General features: G+C 43.4%; 1 protein-coding gene across 2 annotated transcripts in view; it reads left to right on the top strand.

Moving 5' to 3' along the window:
- Positions 1 to 17,381, top strand: part of RNF31 (ring finger protein 31) — a 1,258,066-nt gene that overhangs the window by 252,243 nt on the left and 988,442 nt on the right. The window contains exon 7 of one of the 2 annotated variants that reach the window (XM_044058825.1): positions 6,047 to 6,236. In XM_044058825.1, the coding sequence (XP_043914760.1) occupies positions 6,047 to 6,236 (190 nt within the window). The remainder of the gene's footprint in view (positions 1 to 6,046; positions 6,237 to 17,381) is intronic. The other variant, XM_044058826.1, reaches the window with a different exon arrangement.

Here is a 17,381-nt window from a genome sequence, read left to right as displayed (position 1 = left end):
TGCTGTGGAACAAAATCCCGGTACATGTGAGGCAGAGCACCTCTCTGGTCTTGTTCAAGAGGAATCTTGACCAATGGATGGGAGATTGCAGATATACCCCAGGGATTACTTCAGCGTCACTGCTTGACAGAGGCACAGCAAAATGATAGGCATAGTTTTTATTCAAACTAAAGGGGTGGCGAAAGCCACATAACTATGGGCTAGGCTTATAAATGCCCTTGGGCAGATAGCCTAGTATGAACCTATGAACCTATGAACCTATATCTTTGTCTAACTCATCGATGAGGTTGATTTCCAATGCTTCGGAAGGTACCTCTTGAGCAGCAGAATCTGGCATAGCCCTCAGGAGACATTTCTGGTTGAGGCTTTGCGGATTTGTGGAACCCTTTAAGGTGTCTTTTACTAATTCCCCCTTTGATGGTTCTTCCTTGTTTGGACCATTGGTCAAGGACACACTTACCCCCAGTGAGCAAGAGGGAAAAACCCTGTCTGCTGTAGGAATCAAGTTTTCTTCAGAGGCCTTTTTCAAGGAATCAGCTCAATGGGAAGAATATGTGGTTCAGAAAATCCCATGGTACTTTTCCGGATTCTCTCAAAGAATCCTCATCCATAGGCAGAGGATGAGGATTTAATGGCAGACACTGCCTGAAAAGCAGAGGGGGTCCACAGAATCAGGGCTTCAGATAATCTTTCTCCGATAAACCCTGTCAGCACTCCTGAAGCGCTGCCTGACTGTCCTACTCTGGAGGCAGTCGGGAGCAGATTGTCTTTGTACCTAGACACCTGGACAGAACTAACAAATGACATCTGGATGCTAAACATAATTTCCAGTGGGTTTGCTATCACATTGTCGATCGCATTATGTGCGATCAACCAATGTGCGAAACTCAGGTAGCAGAACCAGAAGTGCGATTACGACATTGTCAAACCTTACAATAGTGAACATTCACTATAGCAAGGTTCGACAATGTAGTGCAGATCGCACTATAGTGGGGATCGGGAAATGTACTCTTTCCTCAGTGTAGTTCAATCTCGGAGTTTGTATATATAAGTAGGGGGTGTGAGGGGTACAGGGTGGCTTGCCCCGCTGCAAAAACCTGTTGTAGAATGTTGAGCAGATTTGAGCATTTCAGTGTAGTCGACATGTTTGACATTCGACTTCACTGAAAAGCTCATTTTGGCATATACAGTGTTCGGTGTTCTGGTTTCCGAACATTTTGTTCGGTCTGTACATTCGAGCATTGTACTGTCGAACATGTGATAGTAAACCTTTCCAGTGGTTATTACATGCCCTTTTCCCTTCTTCCCCAATGCCTCGGAAGAAATCTCCCTGATGTCCCACCCATTCAGAGGGAGCATGCTATGAGAGAAGTTCGTAAACGTCTTGAGAAAAGTGTTATCCAATGGATCCCAACCGAGCAACAAGGATGTGGAACTTATTCTTGCTTCTTTTTGGTACCAAAAAAGACTGGGGACCTGTGGCCTGTATTGGACCTAAGCAAACTAAATCTGTTTGTCAAGAAGTCAAAGTTTTGCGTAGTGATGGTCCAATCCATTCTGCCATTACTACACAAGGATGATTGGATGTGCTCAGTAGACCTTCTGGTTGCATATTATCATATAAAGATCAACAGATTCTCCAAGGGACATTTGCACTTCCGGCTGGAAGCCAGTTGTTACCAGTTCAGAGCATTACCCTTTGGACTCACCACATTCCCCCAGGGTGTTTACCAAATGCATGTCGGTAGTGGCAGTTCACCTGAGACTGCAGGGATTCCAGGTGTTTCTATACCTAGGCTATTGGCTCCTAATGGCACTATCAAGGCATCAACTGGAGTTGGCAACACAGTCCCTGTTGCACACCTTCAATCACCTGGGGTCATGATACATTTGGCAAAGTTGAATATGACGCTTGTGCAGATGATAGAGTTATAGGAACGCAACTGAACAAAGTCATATAGGTAACAGGCTTACCGTTGCAATGTGTGTCATCCCCAAGACAAGTTCATCTTCTATTGGATATGCCTGCACCCTCAGCAGGATTTATTGTAAGAACTCTAGGTTCCATGTCAGCTGCCATACTTCTAGTACCATTGGCAAGGTTTTTTATGCGAGTAATTCATTGTACACTAGTGGTCCAGTAGTCCATCCTGTATCATCCTCTAACTATTCCAATCAAATTGACTTAAATCTGCAGACGGTATCTTCAGTAGTGGATGCTATCGGATGATCTTCACCTAGGCAGACCTTTCTCCCTCCCAGTGACCACAGATGCTTCCTTATTGGGGTGGGGGTGGGACATTTCAAAGGAAGATTGGTCCAAAGCATGTGGTCCATGTCAGACACCAAATTGCATCAGTATTCTAGAGATGAGAGCAGTCCTTCTGATGTTGCAAGCCTTTCAAGACTGCCTACGTCTGAGAATGATAGCAATTCATACAGACAACATGTCAGTAGTCTGGTATATCAACAAGCAAGGGGGGAACCCATTCTTATCCATTATGCAGAAAGGCTGTGAGAGTGTGGGAATAGGTGATCTCTTCAAACTGCTTTCTGATTACAGCGGGCATCCTTGGGAGGCCAGCATTCTTGCAGATGGACTCGGCAGATCCATCCTGAGTCCACACGAGTGGTCTCTAAATCAGTCAGTAGAAGACCAAAAATTTCACTGATGGGGCCAACCTTACTGTGATCTTTTTGCATCTCCCTTGAGCAGCAAATGCAGCAAGTATTTTGCTCGGATCCCCCACCAAATGGGGAGCCACCCAGGGATACTTTACTATACGATTGTCCTCCAGGTCTCCTGTATGTCTACCATCTGATCCTGTTAATACCGAAAGTCCTACAGAAAGCCAGCAGGTTGAAGAGCACTCTAATCCTCATAGTCCCCCTTCTAGCTTTGTTGGGTATGGTTCCCCTTCCTCTGTGGTCTTGCACCAAATATCCACCATGGATGCTGGATCCCAGACTGGATCAGATTTCTCACCCTTCTGAACACCAGTCACCCAATTTAAGATCTCTCAGACTAACTGCTTGGTTTCTCCACTTCCATTGATTTTAAGAAAGCCCAGGCTAGTGTCCCCAGCTGAGAAATCATTCTTGTTTCTCAAAAACCTTCAGCTAAAAAGGTTTACAAAAGCAAATGGAAAAGATTTTCAGTGTGGGCATGAAACCAGAACACTGACCTTTTTTCAGCTCCCATTTCAGGTATTGTGCTTTTCTTAAGCTCTCTTTTTCGGGATGGAGCCAGTTTTTCTACATTTAAGTTGCATCTGGCATCGCTTTGTTAATTTTCATGTCGCAGGTGATTCATATTCACTAGCTTCAATTTCAGCGTCCAGGTTAAGCAAGGCCTTCATGAAAGGAATAGTTCTTCTTAGGCCACCTATTAAAGATCCTTCCCCTCCTTCGCATCTGATTGTAGGCCTCACTCAGAGACCCTTTGAACTTGCTGATTCCTGTGATATCAAGTTAGCCTGGAAAACTGTTTTTCTTGTGGCCATTACTTCAGCCAAGAAGGTGTCAGAACTACAGGCCTTGTCATCTAAACCACCATATGCTTTCTTTTTCAAAGACAGAGTTTCTCTGAGGATGAATCCTTTTGTGCCTAAAGTGGTCACAGAGGCTTATATCAACCAGTCCATTCACCTTCCAGTTTTCTTTCCTAACTATTCCAGCAACCTACTTGATGTTCGCAGACAGCTGCATTTCTACCTGCACAGGAAAAAGGAACTTCGAAAATCTGAGTCACTATTCATTTCCTTTCCCCCCAACAGGTTAGGCCAAGCAGTGTGAAAAATAACTCTAGCTAAATGGATCACTAATTGCATTTCCACTATTTACTCCTTAAAAGGACTGCATTTGCCCCATCCACCATAGGCCCACTCTACTAAGTCGATGTCTACCTCTTCAGCCTTTCCGGCTAGAACTTCTAATGATGAAGCCTTGCTGTGGCAACCTGGTCTAAGTCACATACCTTTTGTTTCCCATTACAAACTGGATATAGTTTCCAGAAATAGAGCATCCTTTGGCTCCTTGGTGCTCCGGCATATCCTTTCATAGGGGCCCCTTGGGGAAATCATGTAGCTGGGGACTTAGACCTAGTGGTGAAGAAGATTGAAATGGACAACATCAGATTTAGGAGTTATGTACTTACCATAACTTGGTATCTGCACTGTCCCATTTCATTCTTCTCACATCCTACACTACCATCCCCCTTCCAGGAAGTCTAGAGGTATCTAGAGGAATACGAGTTCCATGGATCTCTGTCTTGATTTCCAGTTGAGAGTATTGTTAGTGTTATTATTGTGTTCATATTTGTTATTTTCATACTGCCTTTTCACCTTTTCTGAGGCAGTAAACTCGATCTGAGGAGTTAGTGGAGCTGCAGGGCATTATGGGAGTGGAAGGAGCTTGAGACTTGTAGCATCAGTCTTTTGGAATGGCCGGTTCAGATCCGATGTTGGATCCAAGGACCCAGTGGTGAGGAAAAATGAAATTGGACAGCATAGATACCAAGTTATGGTACATGCATAACTCTTAATTTAATTTGTAACAGAGTATAGATCATATAGGCAGTATTTTAGGGAAGAAAGTAGAACTCTTGAGGTCTTAAATATATAGAAAAAATTTAACAAATTAAGTGGTATCTTAAATGTCCAGTCAGAGCATCTGTGATGTAAATTCATTTTTTTTTTATCTTCCTTTCCTCCATCTATTTACAATTTCAAGTATAATCTGTTTTTGACTATTTTATTTTGTACCAAAAGATGCCGGGATGGGAAGCTGAATGCCAGAGCTGGCAGCAGTTCACCTGCAGGAGGGTATGAGGGTAGCAGCCTTCTCTTTGTCTTGTGCCCCTATCCTGAGTGTCTATGCAGTAAAACACAGCACTTGGCTTTCTTACAGGTGATTGTCCTGAAGTGTGTTTTTTGACTTTTTCCATCCTCTGGGATGGACTAACTCAGTCATCCTTTTCCTGCCCTGTTGTTTCAGCAGCTAGGCTGCTGATCAAACCCAGGTCATCTTAGATTTAGTTGGTGCTTCATTGTTGTGTGTCATGCAGCTGCCCAGTTCAAGGGAGATTATTAACATGACAGCTGTTTAATAAACTGGTGGGATAAGGGAATAGGAAGTATGCTGAAAGTGAGTAGCACTAATTGTGTGTCATACAGCATACCCATAGAGCCGAAGCATAGTTCATCGAAGGCAGAGGAATCTTAGATCATGTATTTTTTATTTTATTTATTTAACATTTGTTGACCAGGAAAGTCTGACGAGGACATAGCCTATTTTCAGTGGAGGCCCAGGGAGAAATGCTCCTGACTCATGTCTTTGGAATGTGGGTGGAAACCAGAGTACCTGGAGGAAACCCACGGGAATGCAGGCAGGACATGCAGACTCTGCACAGAAGGCATCCCAGCTAAGAATCGAACCGAGAACCTCTTGCTGTGAGGCGACAATGTTAACCGCTGCACCACTGCGCCGCCCAAGATAACTGTATTACAGTTTCTTTGTGGTGATACAACTTTGTATCCCTCCAGTTATATTCACAATTAACCAACCGCCTAAACTCATCATTATTTTTCATCAGCTCATAGCATAACATGGAGTGAAGTACCTTAGCCTGGAAGCTTAGTGCATTATGCTAGGGCTGGGAGCTGCTAATTAACTTCATTCAGTAGTCCTGGGCTTGATTCCTTCAAACTCCATTTACTAAAGGTGTAACTCAAAAGTGAGTCACTTAACGTGACCATGCTCCTGAATTGCTTCTAAAAATTAGTCACTTGCAGTTGGTAGGTGTACCTACTTAGAAAATAATTTTTCCAGTACCAGTGATTGTCAGTTCTTAATATTTAAAGGAGATTACCTGAGTGGTATTTGTTATGAACAGTCCCTTTAAAGGTCTGAGGCCATATAAAGTGTTTGACATTCTTTTGCATGTGATCTAGCATTCTAGAGTTATAGAAATGTAAAATGTGTTTTTTATTTTAATTCCATCTTGACGTCCTTTTAGCTGATTATTTTTTCTCTTTATTTTGGGAAGCAGAAAGTAATTTAGCTCTTCCCTGCAATCTTTGTGGAGAGGAGAAAGTCTCTGTCCAATGCCCCAGCTGTAACCAGTCATTTTGTTCAGAATGTGACATTCGTTTCCACAAGCACCCAGCACGTGCTGACCACCAGCGCTTACCATTGCCACTGAAACGACAACGATATGATTGCCAAGTTAAATCCGGGTAAGAGCCCTCATCTTAAAATATATTGAGAATTGTTCTGAGTGCCTGGAAAAGTTAAAGCAAAATGTTTCAAAACAGTGTAGGTCCCACATTGTTAAACAGGTTGCTGGATGGCCCAGTACAAGCAATAGATCAGAACTCTTAATGGCCACATCTGTCTCACTTTGCCTTATACTCACAGCTGCTGTTTTCATAGCATAGTCTTCTAGATGTGGATACCTGAGTATAAATCTTGTTAGCTGTAGCTTACATAATGTGTGACACTGAGCTAGTCAGTTAACTTCATTTGCTCATTGGAAAGGAGAGTTCCAGTGGGACTGCTCCATTTTGGAGCATTCTTGCCACTTAAAATATTTTGCTCTTTTATACTGGAGCTGTTACTGATCACATTATTTTGTTGTACAGTGTGATTATTAGCCATTTCATTAGTGGTTAACGTGGTGTTGAGTAGCAAAATGATCATGTACAACAAATTAATAACTGTTTGGTCATTGTTTTAAAATGCCTTTAAAAAGCAAAGAATTGTCACTGGTTAACACGTCATGCCTGTTTGTAAAAGAAATGCTGTATCTGTGTTTAAAGTGCTTGTCGGTCAAGTAGCATAATTAGTAACTGACACTATTCTGACTCAGAATGCAAAGTTAAGGTGCATATGTGTGTGTGTGTGTGTGTGTGTGTGTGTGTGTGTGTGTGTGTGTGTGTGTGTGTGTGTGTGTGTGTGTGTGTGTGTGTGTGTGTGTGTATGTATGTATATGTAAGTGCTTGTATGTTTCCTAACTGTGGTCCACTGGTGCAGCGGGGGCATCCCTCAACTGTAGTTTGCCTCACTGAACCCTGGTTCACTTAGCCAAATGTAGTAACTACATTTTGCTTCAGGATTTCTTGGTGCATCTGCAGTTCCATAGTGAAATGTAGTATACATAGGGCTTTCTTACTGCAGTTGGGTCTGATCTTTCAGCTGAAGTTAGCATCAAAGTTCCTTGATACAGTGGGGCCACATCCCCCAGCTTTAGTTAACATTATGGTTCCTTGATACTTTTTGACCCCACACCCTTGCTGTAGTTGGCATCTAGCTGTTTTGATTTATTCTGAGCCCCATTACTTACTGCACTTCACATTAGATCTCCTTTGTCACATGTTGGACCCTATCCTTAGCTATAGCTTGTGTCATTCAAGGCCCTGTCCCTCAGATGGTCTTTACATCAGAGTCTCTTGTTGCCTTCAGAGCCTCATCTTATATCTGTAGTCTGTAACAAGGCTAGCATGGTTATTGACAGGTCTGCAGCAAGAGTGTTGTAAATCCATGGGTGTGGCAATGATGTCTGCAGGAAGAGTGTTGTAAATCCATGGGTGTGGCAATGATGTTTGGAAAGGAGTTGGGTGGTACATGGGAGCATTAAAAGGGAGGCAAGCAGTGCAAATAAAAAAATATATATATTTGTGGCATGAGAGAACTGCTAATGTTCATCATTACTGCTGCAGTAGCCTAAGCTATATTGGACATTTCCTGCCAAGGATTGGATGTCTGAGCAGTATTCAAAGCTTTTGGGCGCCTTCCACAGGAGCCATGTGTCTAAAGAGATATTGGGTACATAAAGTACCCTAGTGGAGACTTTCTTTCCATATATCTGTGAAAGCATGTGTTTTTTGCTTATATCTTGAAGAAAAGAAAAGTGTCTGTGTGGACAAGATTCCATGTAAAGATTCCCACCCAGCCTGTCTGTTTTGATTAGGAAAAGAATATGACATCCATTTGCTGTATTTATCTAGCATTTATTCCTAAAACTATTAGGACTCTGATTAGCATCCTTTAACTTTACATGGAAAACCAACAGCTTAAACCCATTACCGTCTGACTATGGAGTACTGTACTGGTACCTCAGTTGTCTCCCTTCCAGCTGCTAATTTCAGAAAGTGTTGGGGAGTTCCTTGAAATGGCTTCAACTGAATACTCACTTCTTCGGACCTTGACAGGTAACTCCACTGTGGGGATATCAGAATCCTCAAACCATGTGCCTGCCTCTTCCAACTCCTCTGATACTGCCCATCAGGAAGTGGCTAACAGTTGAGAATGCAGCACTTCCTACAATTCAGGATGTATGCCTGATTTGGAGATGAGAGAGCTGCATTTTATTATTTTGGAAGGAGCTGATGGTGTTATGCAGGTATTTGTCAGAGAAGAGATACCAGTAACCCAGGTGGAAGTCTGTTCTTCAGAGACTACTTTGTTTTTTTTTGGATTCTCTGTTGAAAAAGAGTTGGAAAGCTAAACACCTTTTTCCACCCACCCTCTTCTTCAAAGTAAAACAGGAAGGAATGTTTTATCCTTGCAAAAAGTCATTTGCAAGGCCTTTTAGTCACTTCAGGCTGCTTCTTCATTGTCTTCCCATTTAAAGAGCAAGTTGGGCTGGACTTTGCTTCCCAAGTATCTTCTCTTCTCATGAATCCTTGGAATCACTGTCTGAAGAAAGTATTTCTTCATATTCTCCTGTGGCAGAAATGTTCTTTTCTGACACTGTTGGGAGAATGAAGGATTTATTTTAGTGTGAGGAAATTAAAATTATTGGCAAGTCAGAAGAGAGATTATGACCTTCCTCCTGTTACTGGGGCATTAGAAGATGCCTTTAATTCTTGTACTTCCCCAGACAGTCCAGTCCCCACCCCCCCGAAGTCTAGACAGATTTTGAAGGTTCCTCAAACACATGCATTTTTTTTTGTAATCCTGTTGAAGATCCATCTCTTACTTCCCTAACAAAAGGCTCTGGCTCTAAACCTCTTCCTTCATCCAATCCTGTATCTTCTGATAAGGACGCTAGAGTATTTAACTGGTATGGGAACAAAAGTGAACACAAATGAACTGGAAACAACGGCTCCTAATCGACAAACAATTCAGTGGAACGAGCACTCTAACCATTCAACAATAAGGTCCACAATTGCGAATAAGTGGAAAAGGCAACTTTGTAAAAGGAAGACGTTTAGTCTGTCTGCATAATTCATGTTGTTTACTCCCTGTATTTTCTTTGTGAGGAACCTCTGAGGTTGCTCCAGCTGCTTTAAGTGCCTAGTCAAGTACATGCCAAATGGCACACTTTACTCGATTACTGGTCTAATGAGGGCTGTGTACAGCAGGACTATAATTTCCTTGGATCTGGATGTCATACCTTTACTTATGTGTTGCCACACAGAAATATTTCCTCACCACTTTGGACACACAGCAGTCACCTCTGAGTCCACTCTAAATGTGCTTTTGATTATGTAATTTTCAGGGGTGTTTGACTTCCCAAAGGGTATGACAGCTATACATCAACCATTAGTCTGATTTAGAGCCTCCTGGAGGATATCTGCATCATTGGGGGATTCAGGGATTCCATGTTGCAATTGTCAGCAAACTTTGTTATCCAGAAGCCTTCCAGATTTGCCTTGACTTCAGAGAAGTGTATTCCAAACAGGTGTGGTCCCAGTACTGAGCCGTGTGGCACAACAGTAGTAACTGCGTCGGTTGCTGTCGCTACTTCCCTGACGTCAGTGCGCCAGGGGTATATAAGAGGCATCCGACACCATTTTCTTCAGTCTTTCTTGCCGCGCGGTGCCTGAAGCAGAAGCAGTTCGCAAGTGCCGGTCGGCCGACACGTGAGATTTTCGAATCGAGTTTCAGTCCAAAGTCTTCAAAGCTAAGTACCCCATTGGGGAACCTTTTCTTGCCTCAGTCCGATGTCAGAAAAAGTTAACAGTTGCATTTCTTGTGGGAAGAAAATTCCTCATAAGGACTTTCATTCTTTTTGTATACCTTGCCTAGGCCCAGTCTACGACGTCACTGGTTGTCGGTTTTGTGCTAGGTTCAATAAGCGAACTATAAAGCGGCGCTTTGATTTCGCACGACACTATGGTAGGAAATTTAATTACACTATGCCGTCAGAGAAACCGACTACTGGCGTGCATAAAAAACGCAAAGATAAAGACAGGCAGCCTAGATCCAAGCCAGACTCCGAAGCCTCGGCTGGGCCGGTTGCCGGTTCTCCGTTTTTCAGTGAGGCGCCTACGCAGCCCCTGGATACTGCAGAATTGGATCCCCAGACTGCTTCGGCTTCTCTAGCAGAGAGTTCTAGGCCGACGCAGCCATTTTCTTTAGGCCCTACCGACGACATTGCAGAAGGAGAAGCCGGTGCTGTAGAAACACCTTCGGTTTCTGAAGGTGTCTTCAGACCGACTACTCTCACCATAAAATCTTATGCTAAGCTTAAGACTCCTCTAAAACCAAAAAAGACTGCACTTCAGTCTCCAGTTCAAGGCCCCATGCCTAAGAAACAGATGCTTAAAATGGCTGAAGATTTGATTTCTTTAATCAGGGGTTTCCAACCCCGACAAAGGCCTAGACAAGAGGAGGATTATGCCTCCTCTGATCAAGTGTTTATTTCCTCAGGCTCTTCTGAGGAACAGGATTACTCCCTTCCCCCTTGTGAAGATTCTGATGCTGAAGATTCCATTCCCTCAGCTTCTCCCCCTGAAGACTATTCCTTTGGGGAAACCTTACATAACATGAGGGAACATTTCCACTGGGAAGGTCAGGACTACTCCGACTCTAAGAAAAGGCTCCGAGAGTTTCTTTTACTCCCCCAGCACAGACCACTTGCTATCCCCCCAGTTTTAGACATTGTGGATGATGTTTACTTAGAATCTAGTCTAAATCCAGATTCTCTGCCTCCTGCACCAGCCAAACCAGATAGATACTATAGAGTGCCTGACTCACACAAATTCCTTTACAAAAGCCCTGTTGCTGATCCAGAGACAATCTCCCAGGGTCCCAAAGGGGCTAAGGCTTCTATGGCTAAAAATCCTGTACCCTCTGAAAGGGACTCCAGAGCACTAGATAGGTGGGGGAAGAAGGTTTACACCTCAGCTACTCTAGCTATGAGAGCACTAAATTGTCAATTTCACATGCTTAAATACCAGCAATTCCTAATGTCTCAAATAAAACAAAAGATGAGCACGCACCCTCAACAGTCTGAATTCAAGGAAATGCAGGATCTGTTGCATGCTGCTGAACAGGTGGGCAAACATACTTTACAATGTGGATTTGATTCCTTGGAAGCTTCCTGTAGAGCAGCTGTTACTGGGTCTGTTATACGTAGGCATGCTTGGTTAAAGGAACAAACTCTGCCTGATCATGTTAAAGCAAAGTTACTAGATGCACTCTTACAGCAGGATGTCTTATTTGGGGTTAAAGCAGAAGAGGTTTTAAAGAAAATGGAGGATAAGGCAAAATCTATGCAGATGGTCAATGATTTCTTACAGGTACAGCCCCCACGCTTCAGTAGAAATTGGACAACTTAAAATTGGTCCTTTCCAGCTTCTGACAGATCACACAGCGGTAAATACAGGTGCCCAAGGGGCAGAGGACAAGCACAGATCCCTTACAAACCTCGCCAATGGGGCACTGCAACACAGAAGGGAGGAGAAGACAGGTCCCAAACTACTAGAAGGCAAACACAATGACTTAAACCTCAAACTGCCAAGCAAAACTCTCTTGGCAGCTCCCTTGGGAGGAAAATTAGCACTTTTTGCAGACAACTGGCGCATCGTCACAAAGGACAAATGGGTCCTAGACATTATCTCACAAGGATACAGATTCCATTTCCACACCTTGCCAAGGATAAAAGGAATGCCAAACCTGCCACAAAATCAATGGGCAGAGGCACAAAAACAAATTACAGCTCTCATGGACATGAGCCATTCAGCTGGTACCTACACAGGAGCAAGGCCAAGGATTTTACTCGAGGCTCTTTCTAGTCCCCAGAAAGGACAATGCATGGAGACCCATTCTGGACCTTTCAATTCTAAACACCTTCTTGCAAGTACCCAAATTCAAGATGCTAACACTACAGCAGCTTCTTCCCATGTTGGGCAATAAAGCTTGGCTAGTAACGTTGGACCTCAAGGAGGCATACCTGCATGTCCCTATCAGACAAAATTGCAGAAGATACCTCCGTTTCATTGCAGGTTCAACCCATTACCAATTCTCTGCACTGCCCTTTGGCTTATCTACTCGCCCAGGGTCTTCACAAAATGCCTGGCACCGGTAATTGCATACTGCAGACAAAGAGGAATTCAAATATACCCATATCTGAACGACTGCCTCATCCAAGCAGAAAGCAAGGACATTCTCTTACAACATCTGGCTTTTGTAAAATACCCTCTAAGTTGCCTAGGGTACACAGTAAACAAAAAGAAATCAAAACTAGTGACCTCACAAAATATGACATTCCTGGGTTCCAGCTTGAATACAACGGCCCAGATGGCTTATCTGACACCAGACAAACAACTACAACTAACTCAGTACTTCAAAACAATGGCAACAAAGACCCAACTCCCTGCAAGAAAAATTCTACAGGCCTTGGGCTTCATGGCATCTTGCATACTACTAATACCATTTGCAAAACTGCATATGAGGAAATTACAATGGTACCTAAAAAGCGTATGGACTCAACACAGCCACAGCTTGGAAACAATGATACCTCTCATTCCCTGCCTCCAACAGGAGTTTCTATGGTGGTCACAGGCATGTCACCTCAACAAGGGTCAGCCTTTCACCTTAACCCCAGCCAGGCAAACTATGACAACAGATGCATCGGACTATGCCTGGGGGGCACACATGGCAGGATGGTGCGTTCAAGGCATATGGACTGCAGATCAAAGGAATCTGCACATCAATCAAAAAGAAATGCTAGCTGTACAGAATGCCCTGACAGCCTTCAAGGACCTCCTACATCCAGGACAGCTTATCATAAGGACAGACAACACCACAGTAATGTGGCACATAAACAAACAAGGGGGTACACACTCCTACCCTCTATGCAGGCAAGCAATGACTTTGTGGAACACAGCACTGGCTTACCAAGTTCAATTACAAGCTCAATTCCTGCCAGGAAAAAAGAACACATTGGCAGACGACCTAAGCAGAAACATCATGGATCCCCACGAGTGGAAACTGGATCTGGATCCACAAGTATTTGCAATGATAACTCAAAAATGGGGGCACCCAGACCTAGACCTGTTTGCCAGCCCCCAAAACTATCAGCTAACAAAATTTTGCACAAGGACATTTCACCATCAAGCTTGGAAATTGGACGCACTCTCATTCAGTTGGAAAATGCTGACAGTATATGCCTTCCCTCCATTGCCCCTTCTCACAAAGGTGCTGCTGAAAGTCAGGATGGAGAGACCCCGAATGATACTCATTGCCCCAGACTGGCTACGCCAGCACTGGTAACGACTATTAAGAAATATGGCCTAGGGCCCACCATGGATTTTACCACAAATTGCTCATCTGCTCACACAGCAAGACAGTCAGATTCTACAGAGCCAGCTCAAAACCTTAAACCTGGCTGCATGGCAAATCACCTAAGCAACCAGCCAGCTCCTCTTTCACAAGCTGTTATGGATGTTATTCTGGAGGCCAGGAGGCCCAGCACCAGGAAAGTCTACTCAGACAAATGGAAAAGGTTTTGCACCTGGAACCAAGCTAAAGGCCAAAATACCCTTCAGCCGGACATACCTCAGATTCTACAATATTTAACTGAGATGTTACACAAAGGGCTTTCTTTTTCATCTATTAAAATCCACGCCTCCGCTATTTCAGCTCACTACAACACGGATCCTCCCTTATTTTCACATCCACTTCTAAGGCAGTTTCTCAGAGGGGCCAAAAACATTAGGCCTCCCAGGAGAGTACCAACACCAACTTGGGACCTCAATTTTGTTCTGGAAAAACTTACGCTACCTCCTTTTGAGCCAGCTTTCTCAGCTGACTTAAAGTTTATATCATGGAAGACTGCCCTGCTGCTAGCAGTTACTTCAGCCAGAAGAGTCTCAGAGCTTCAGGCACTAATGGCAGTAGAGCCTTTCCTCATTTTTCATCAAGACAGAGTTTCTCTACGAACTAACCCATCCTTTATGCCTAAGGTGATATCCAGTATGGCTTTAATTCAAACCATCCATTTACCCACCTTCTTTCCAAATCCACAGAACAAAGGAGAAAGACTCCTGCATTCCTTGGACATTCACAGGCAGCTACGTTACTACTTGGATAAAACTAAGGTTTTCAGAAAATCTTACCAGCTTTTTGTATCCAGTGCTACAGCATCACAAGGAAAGGCTATCTCAAAACAGACCATTTCCAAATGGATAGGACATTGCATACGTTTTTGCTACACCCACCATGGAAAACTAGTTCCTGCTAGCATAAGGCCCCACTCTACCAGGACAGCAGCTACATCTACAGCCTTCCTCGGGGGGGGTTCCAACCAAGGATATTCTGGAAGCTGCAACTTGGAGTTCAGTACACACCTTCACCAAACATTATCACTAGATAGACTAGAGCTGGCTTCACCACTGCAGTTTTGCATGGCCTTCTAGCCTCCTCTAACCCTCTTTGACTCCACCGCCCATCCTTAGCTTTGGGATTCTACCCAAGTGTGATGACTGCAGCAGGGTATACAATGAACATAGTACAGTTTTGTACCTACCATAAATGTAGATGTTTGAGTGTATACCCTGCTGCAGTCCAGGTTACCCTGCCTCCATCCCCTCTGACCTAACTAAAACCTTTCAATACCTTAAAAACTGATACAACCTTTGTGGTGTATTTGCTTATAGCTGGAGGGATGTTTTGCTTGTGCTAAACTGTTATTATTGGTACTAGCTAATGACCACCTTTTGGGGGGGCACCTGACATCTGGGGCAAGAAAAACTGAAGAAAATGGCTTTGGATGCATCTTATATACCCCTGGCGCACTGACGTCAGGGAAGAAGCGTCAGCAACCGACGCCGGACCAAGACTTTGTAATTCAGGCCGACTGACGACAGGATAACCAAGTGTGATGACTGCAGCAGGGTATACACTCGAACATCTACATTTATGGTAGTTACAAAACTGTACTTTTTGTGAGTTTATCTAGAACACCTGAGTGGGGAGTTGTGTCAAATGCCTTGGCCAGGTTGAGGTAGGCGGTATGTACTGTTTTGTCCATATCCATGGCCTTAGTGACGTTCTCAAAGAAATTCACCAGATTCAGTAGGCATGACCTGATCTTGACAAAGCCGAATTAGGTTGGGTCCTGTATTTGGAGGTCTATTTATCAGGTCTATGATTATTCTTTCCATGGCCTTACATATAAAACTTATGGGTCTGTAAGTTCCTGGGTCAGTAGATGGTCCCCCTTTATGCAGAGGGATGACTGTTGTTGTCCTCCCCTCTATTGGGACAAAGCCAGTCCAGAGGCTGTGGTTAAATACAGATCTTAATGGGCCTGATAAGTCCTGATTTAAGCTGTTTAAGAGGCAACCTGGTATATTGTCAGGCCCCATTGAAGCCATATTTGGTGATAATTGACAGTGGAGTGGTGGAGGTATTTGTGGAGGGAGAACTGGAGGTGATGGGGAGATAAAATTTGAGCTGAATTTGTTGGGCAGCAGATTTGCTATGTCTTCTGGCTGAGTATATGTGATGCCATCAACAACTAATTCCACACTTTGTTGGGTGTTGCTCTTAAGATTGCAGGTATAACTGAAAAATTCTGTATGGTTATTGTTGCGCATCCTAGTTTACAATTGAAGACGAACAGGCGGGGTAGTTCGTTTATATGCTTTATTACACAGAAACACATCAGGATGGATAGCAGCAGTACAAAATATAAACAAACCGATTAACTGACCGACTACACAGACATGCATTTTTGCATCTCAACAGCTTACTACAAAATGGCATTCAGGCTTGCATGTGCTCTGTATTTTTACACACATGCAAGCCCATGGAAAGCTTCTTAAAGGTATACATACATACTGATCTGCAGCTATCCTTAGCTTTGGAGGTTATTTTTACTTCAAAGTCCACTTTCAGAGACTTGACTAGTAGCCTGATTCCCTTGTTTAGACTAATGAGGGACTTACAGCTCTGTTGTGCACAATCCCTCTTACTTCTCAACAGAATTTGCTTTCTTTTGTTGTACAACCTATTAATACCTGGGGCCCACCACGGTAGCTTGTTTTTGCATTTTTATGCTATCTTAGGACAACAAAAGTGATTCAGATATGATTATCCCCTTGCCCTTTTCTTTTGTGAAGCCATAAAACATTCACTTGCTGATTCCTAGTCATTTAGAGAACAGTAACATCTTACAGCGCTGTGAGTTGTTCAGTATGGGTGCATACAATTTATTAATAATAAAGTTAACATAGTGGTGTTAGGCATTGTTAATGTATTCATTACTTCTTATCGTCTTTTACAGTGTAGCCCAGTTTGCGGCTGAAAAGGCTCCTGGGACCATTTCACTTTTCTGGTTAAAATATAAATAAATACAAAATAGAAAAAAAGAGGGGGTGAACATGACATAAATAATTAAGGAACTAGTAAAGCATATTTTAATTCTGCACAATTCATGAGAGATTAAAAAAACTTCCCATTGAAGGCGTTGGATAGTAGCTGACAGACTTACTTTAGAGTGCTTTTGAGTAATGCTTGTCACCTATACGTGATACATCAGTGATCATTTACAACAGTGAAAGTTTTCACACATCAGCATGAGAGTATGCGGGAAGATCTGTCAATTCTGTTAGAACTGCAAAAGAATCCCTTTACAAAAGCCTGCTCTTTATCTACTTTCTTTTGCTGGAAGTACCAGGTATTTAGAGTAGCAGCCCATAGATATAGCAAACCTGCTGGCAGGCAGGTTCATTGAAAACTTCACTCCTCTGTACCCCCATCAGTAAAATAGGACATCCCCAGTACCTGCCCCCCTCCCCTTATCTCTAGGGAGCAAGTCATCACTTCCCTCTTAAAGGCAAAAAATAAAGCCTCCATGAGACCCGATAACATCCCAGGCTGCATCCTACATGAACTCAGGCAGGAACTTGCAACCAATTAGGCACCCTATTCAGCTAAATCCTGAGTACCGGCTTCGTCCCAGCCGAGTGGAGGATAGCTGCTCTCATCCCTTTGCACAAAGGAGGAGCGTCTACCGATCCAGGAAATTATAGACCCATCAGCCTAACTAGCCTGATCTGCAAGGCCATGGGGCAGATTATCATGGACCTCATTAACAAGGACATTGGCAACCTCCAGACACTTGATCCCACACAGCTTGGTTTTGT

The sequence above is a fragment of the Protopterus annectens genome, chromosome 16.part0 (assembly GCF_019279795.1).
Source record: "Protopterus annectens isolate FY-2018-M chromosome 16.part0, PAN1.0, whole genome shotgun sequence".
NCBI lineage: Eukaryota > Metazoa > Chordata > Ceratodontiformes > Protopteridae > Protopterus > Protopterus annectens.
This window is presented reverse-complemented; position numbering and strand designations above follow the sequence as displayed.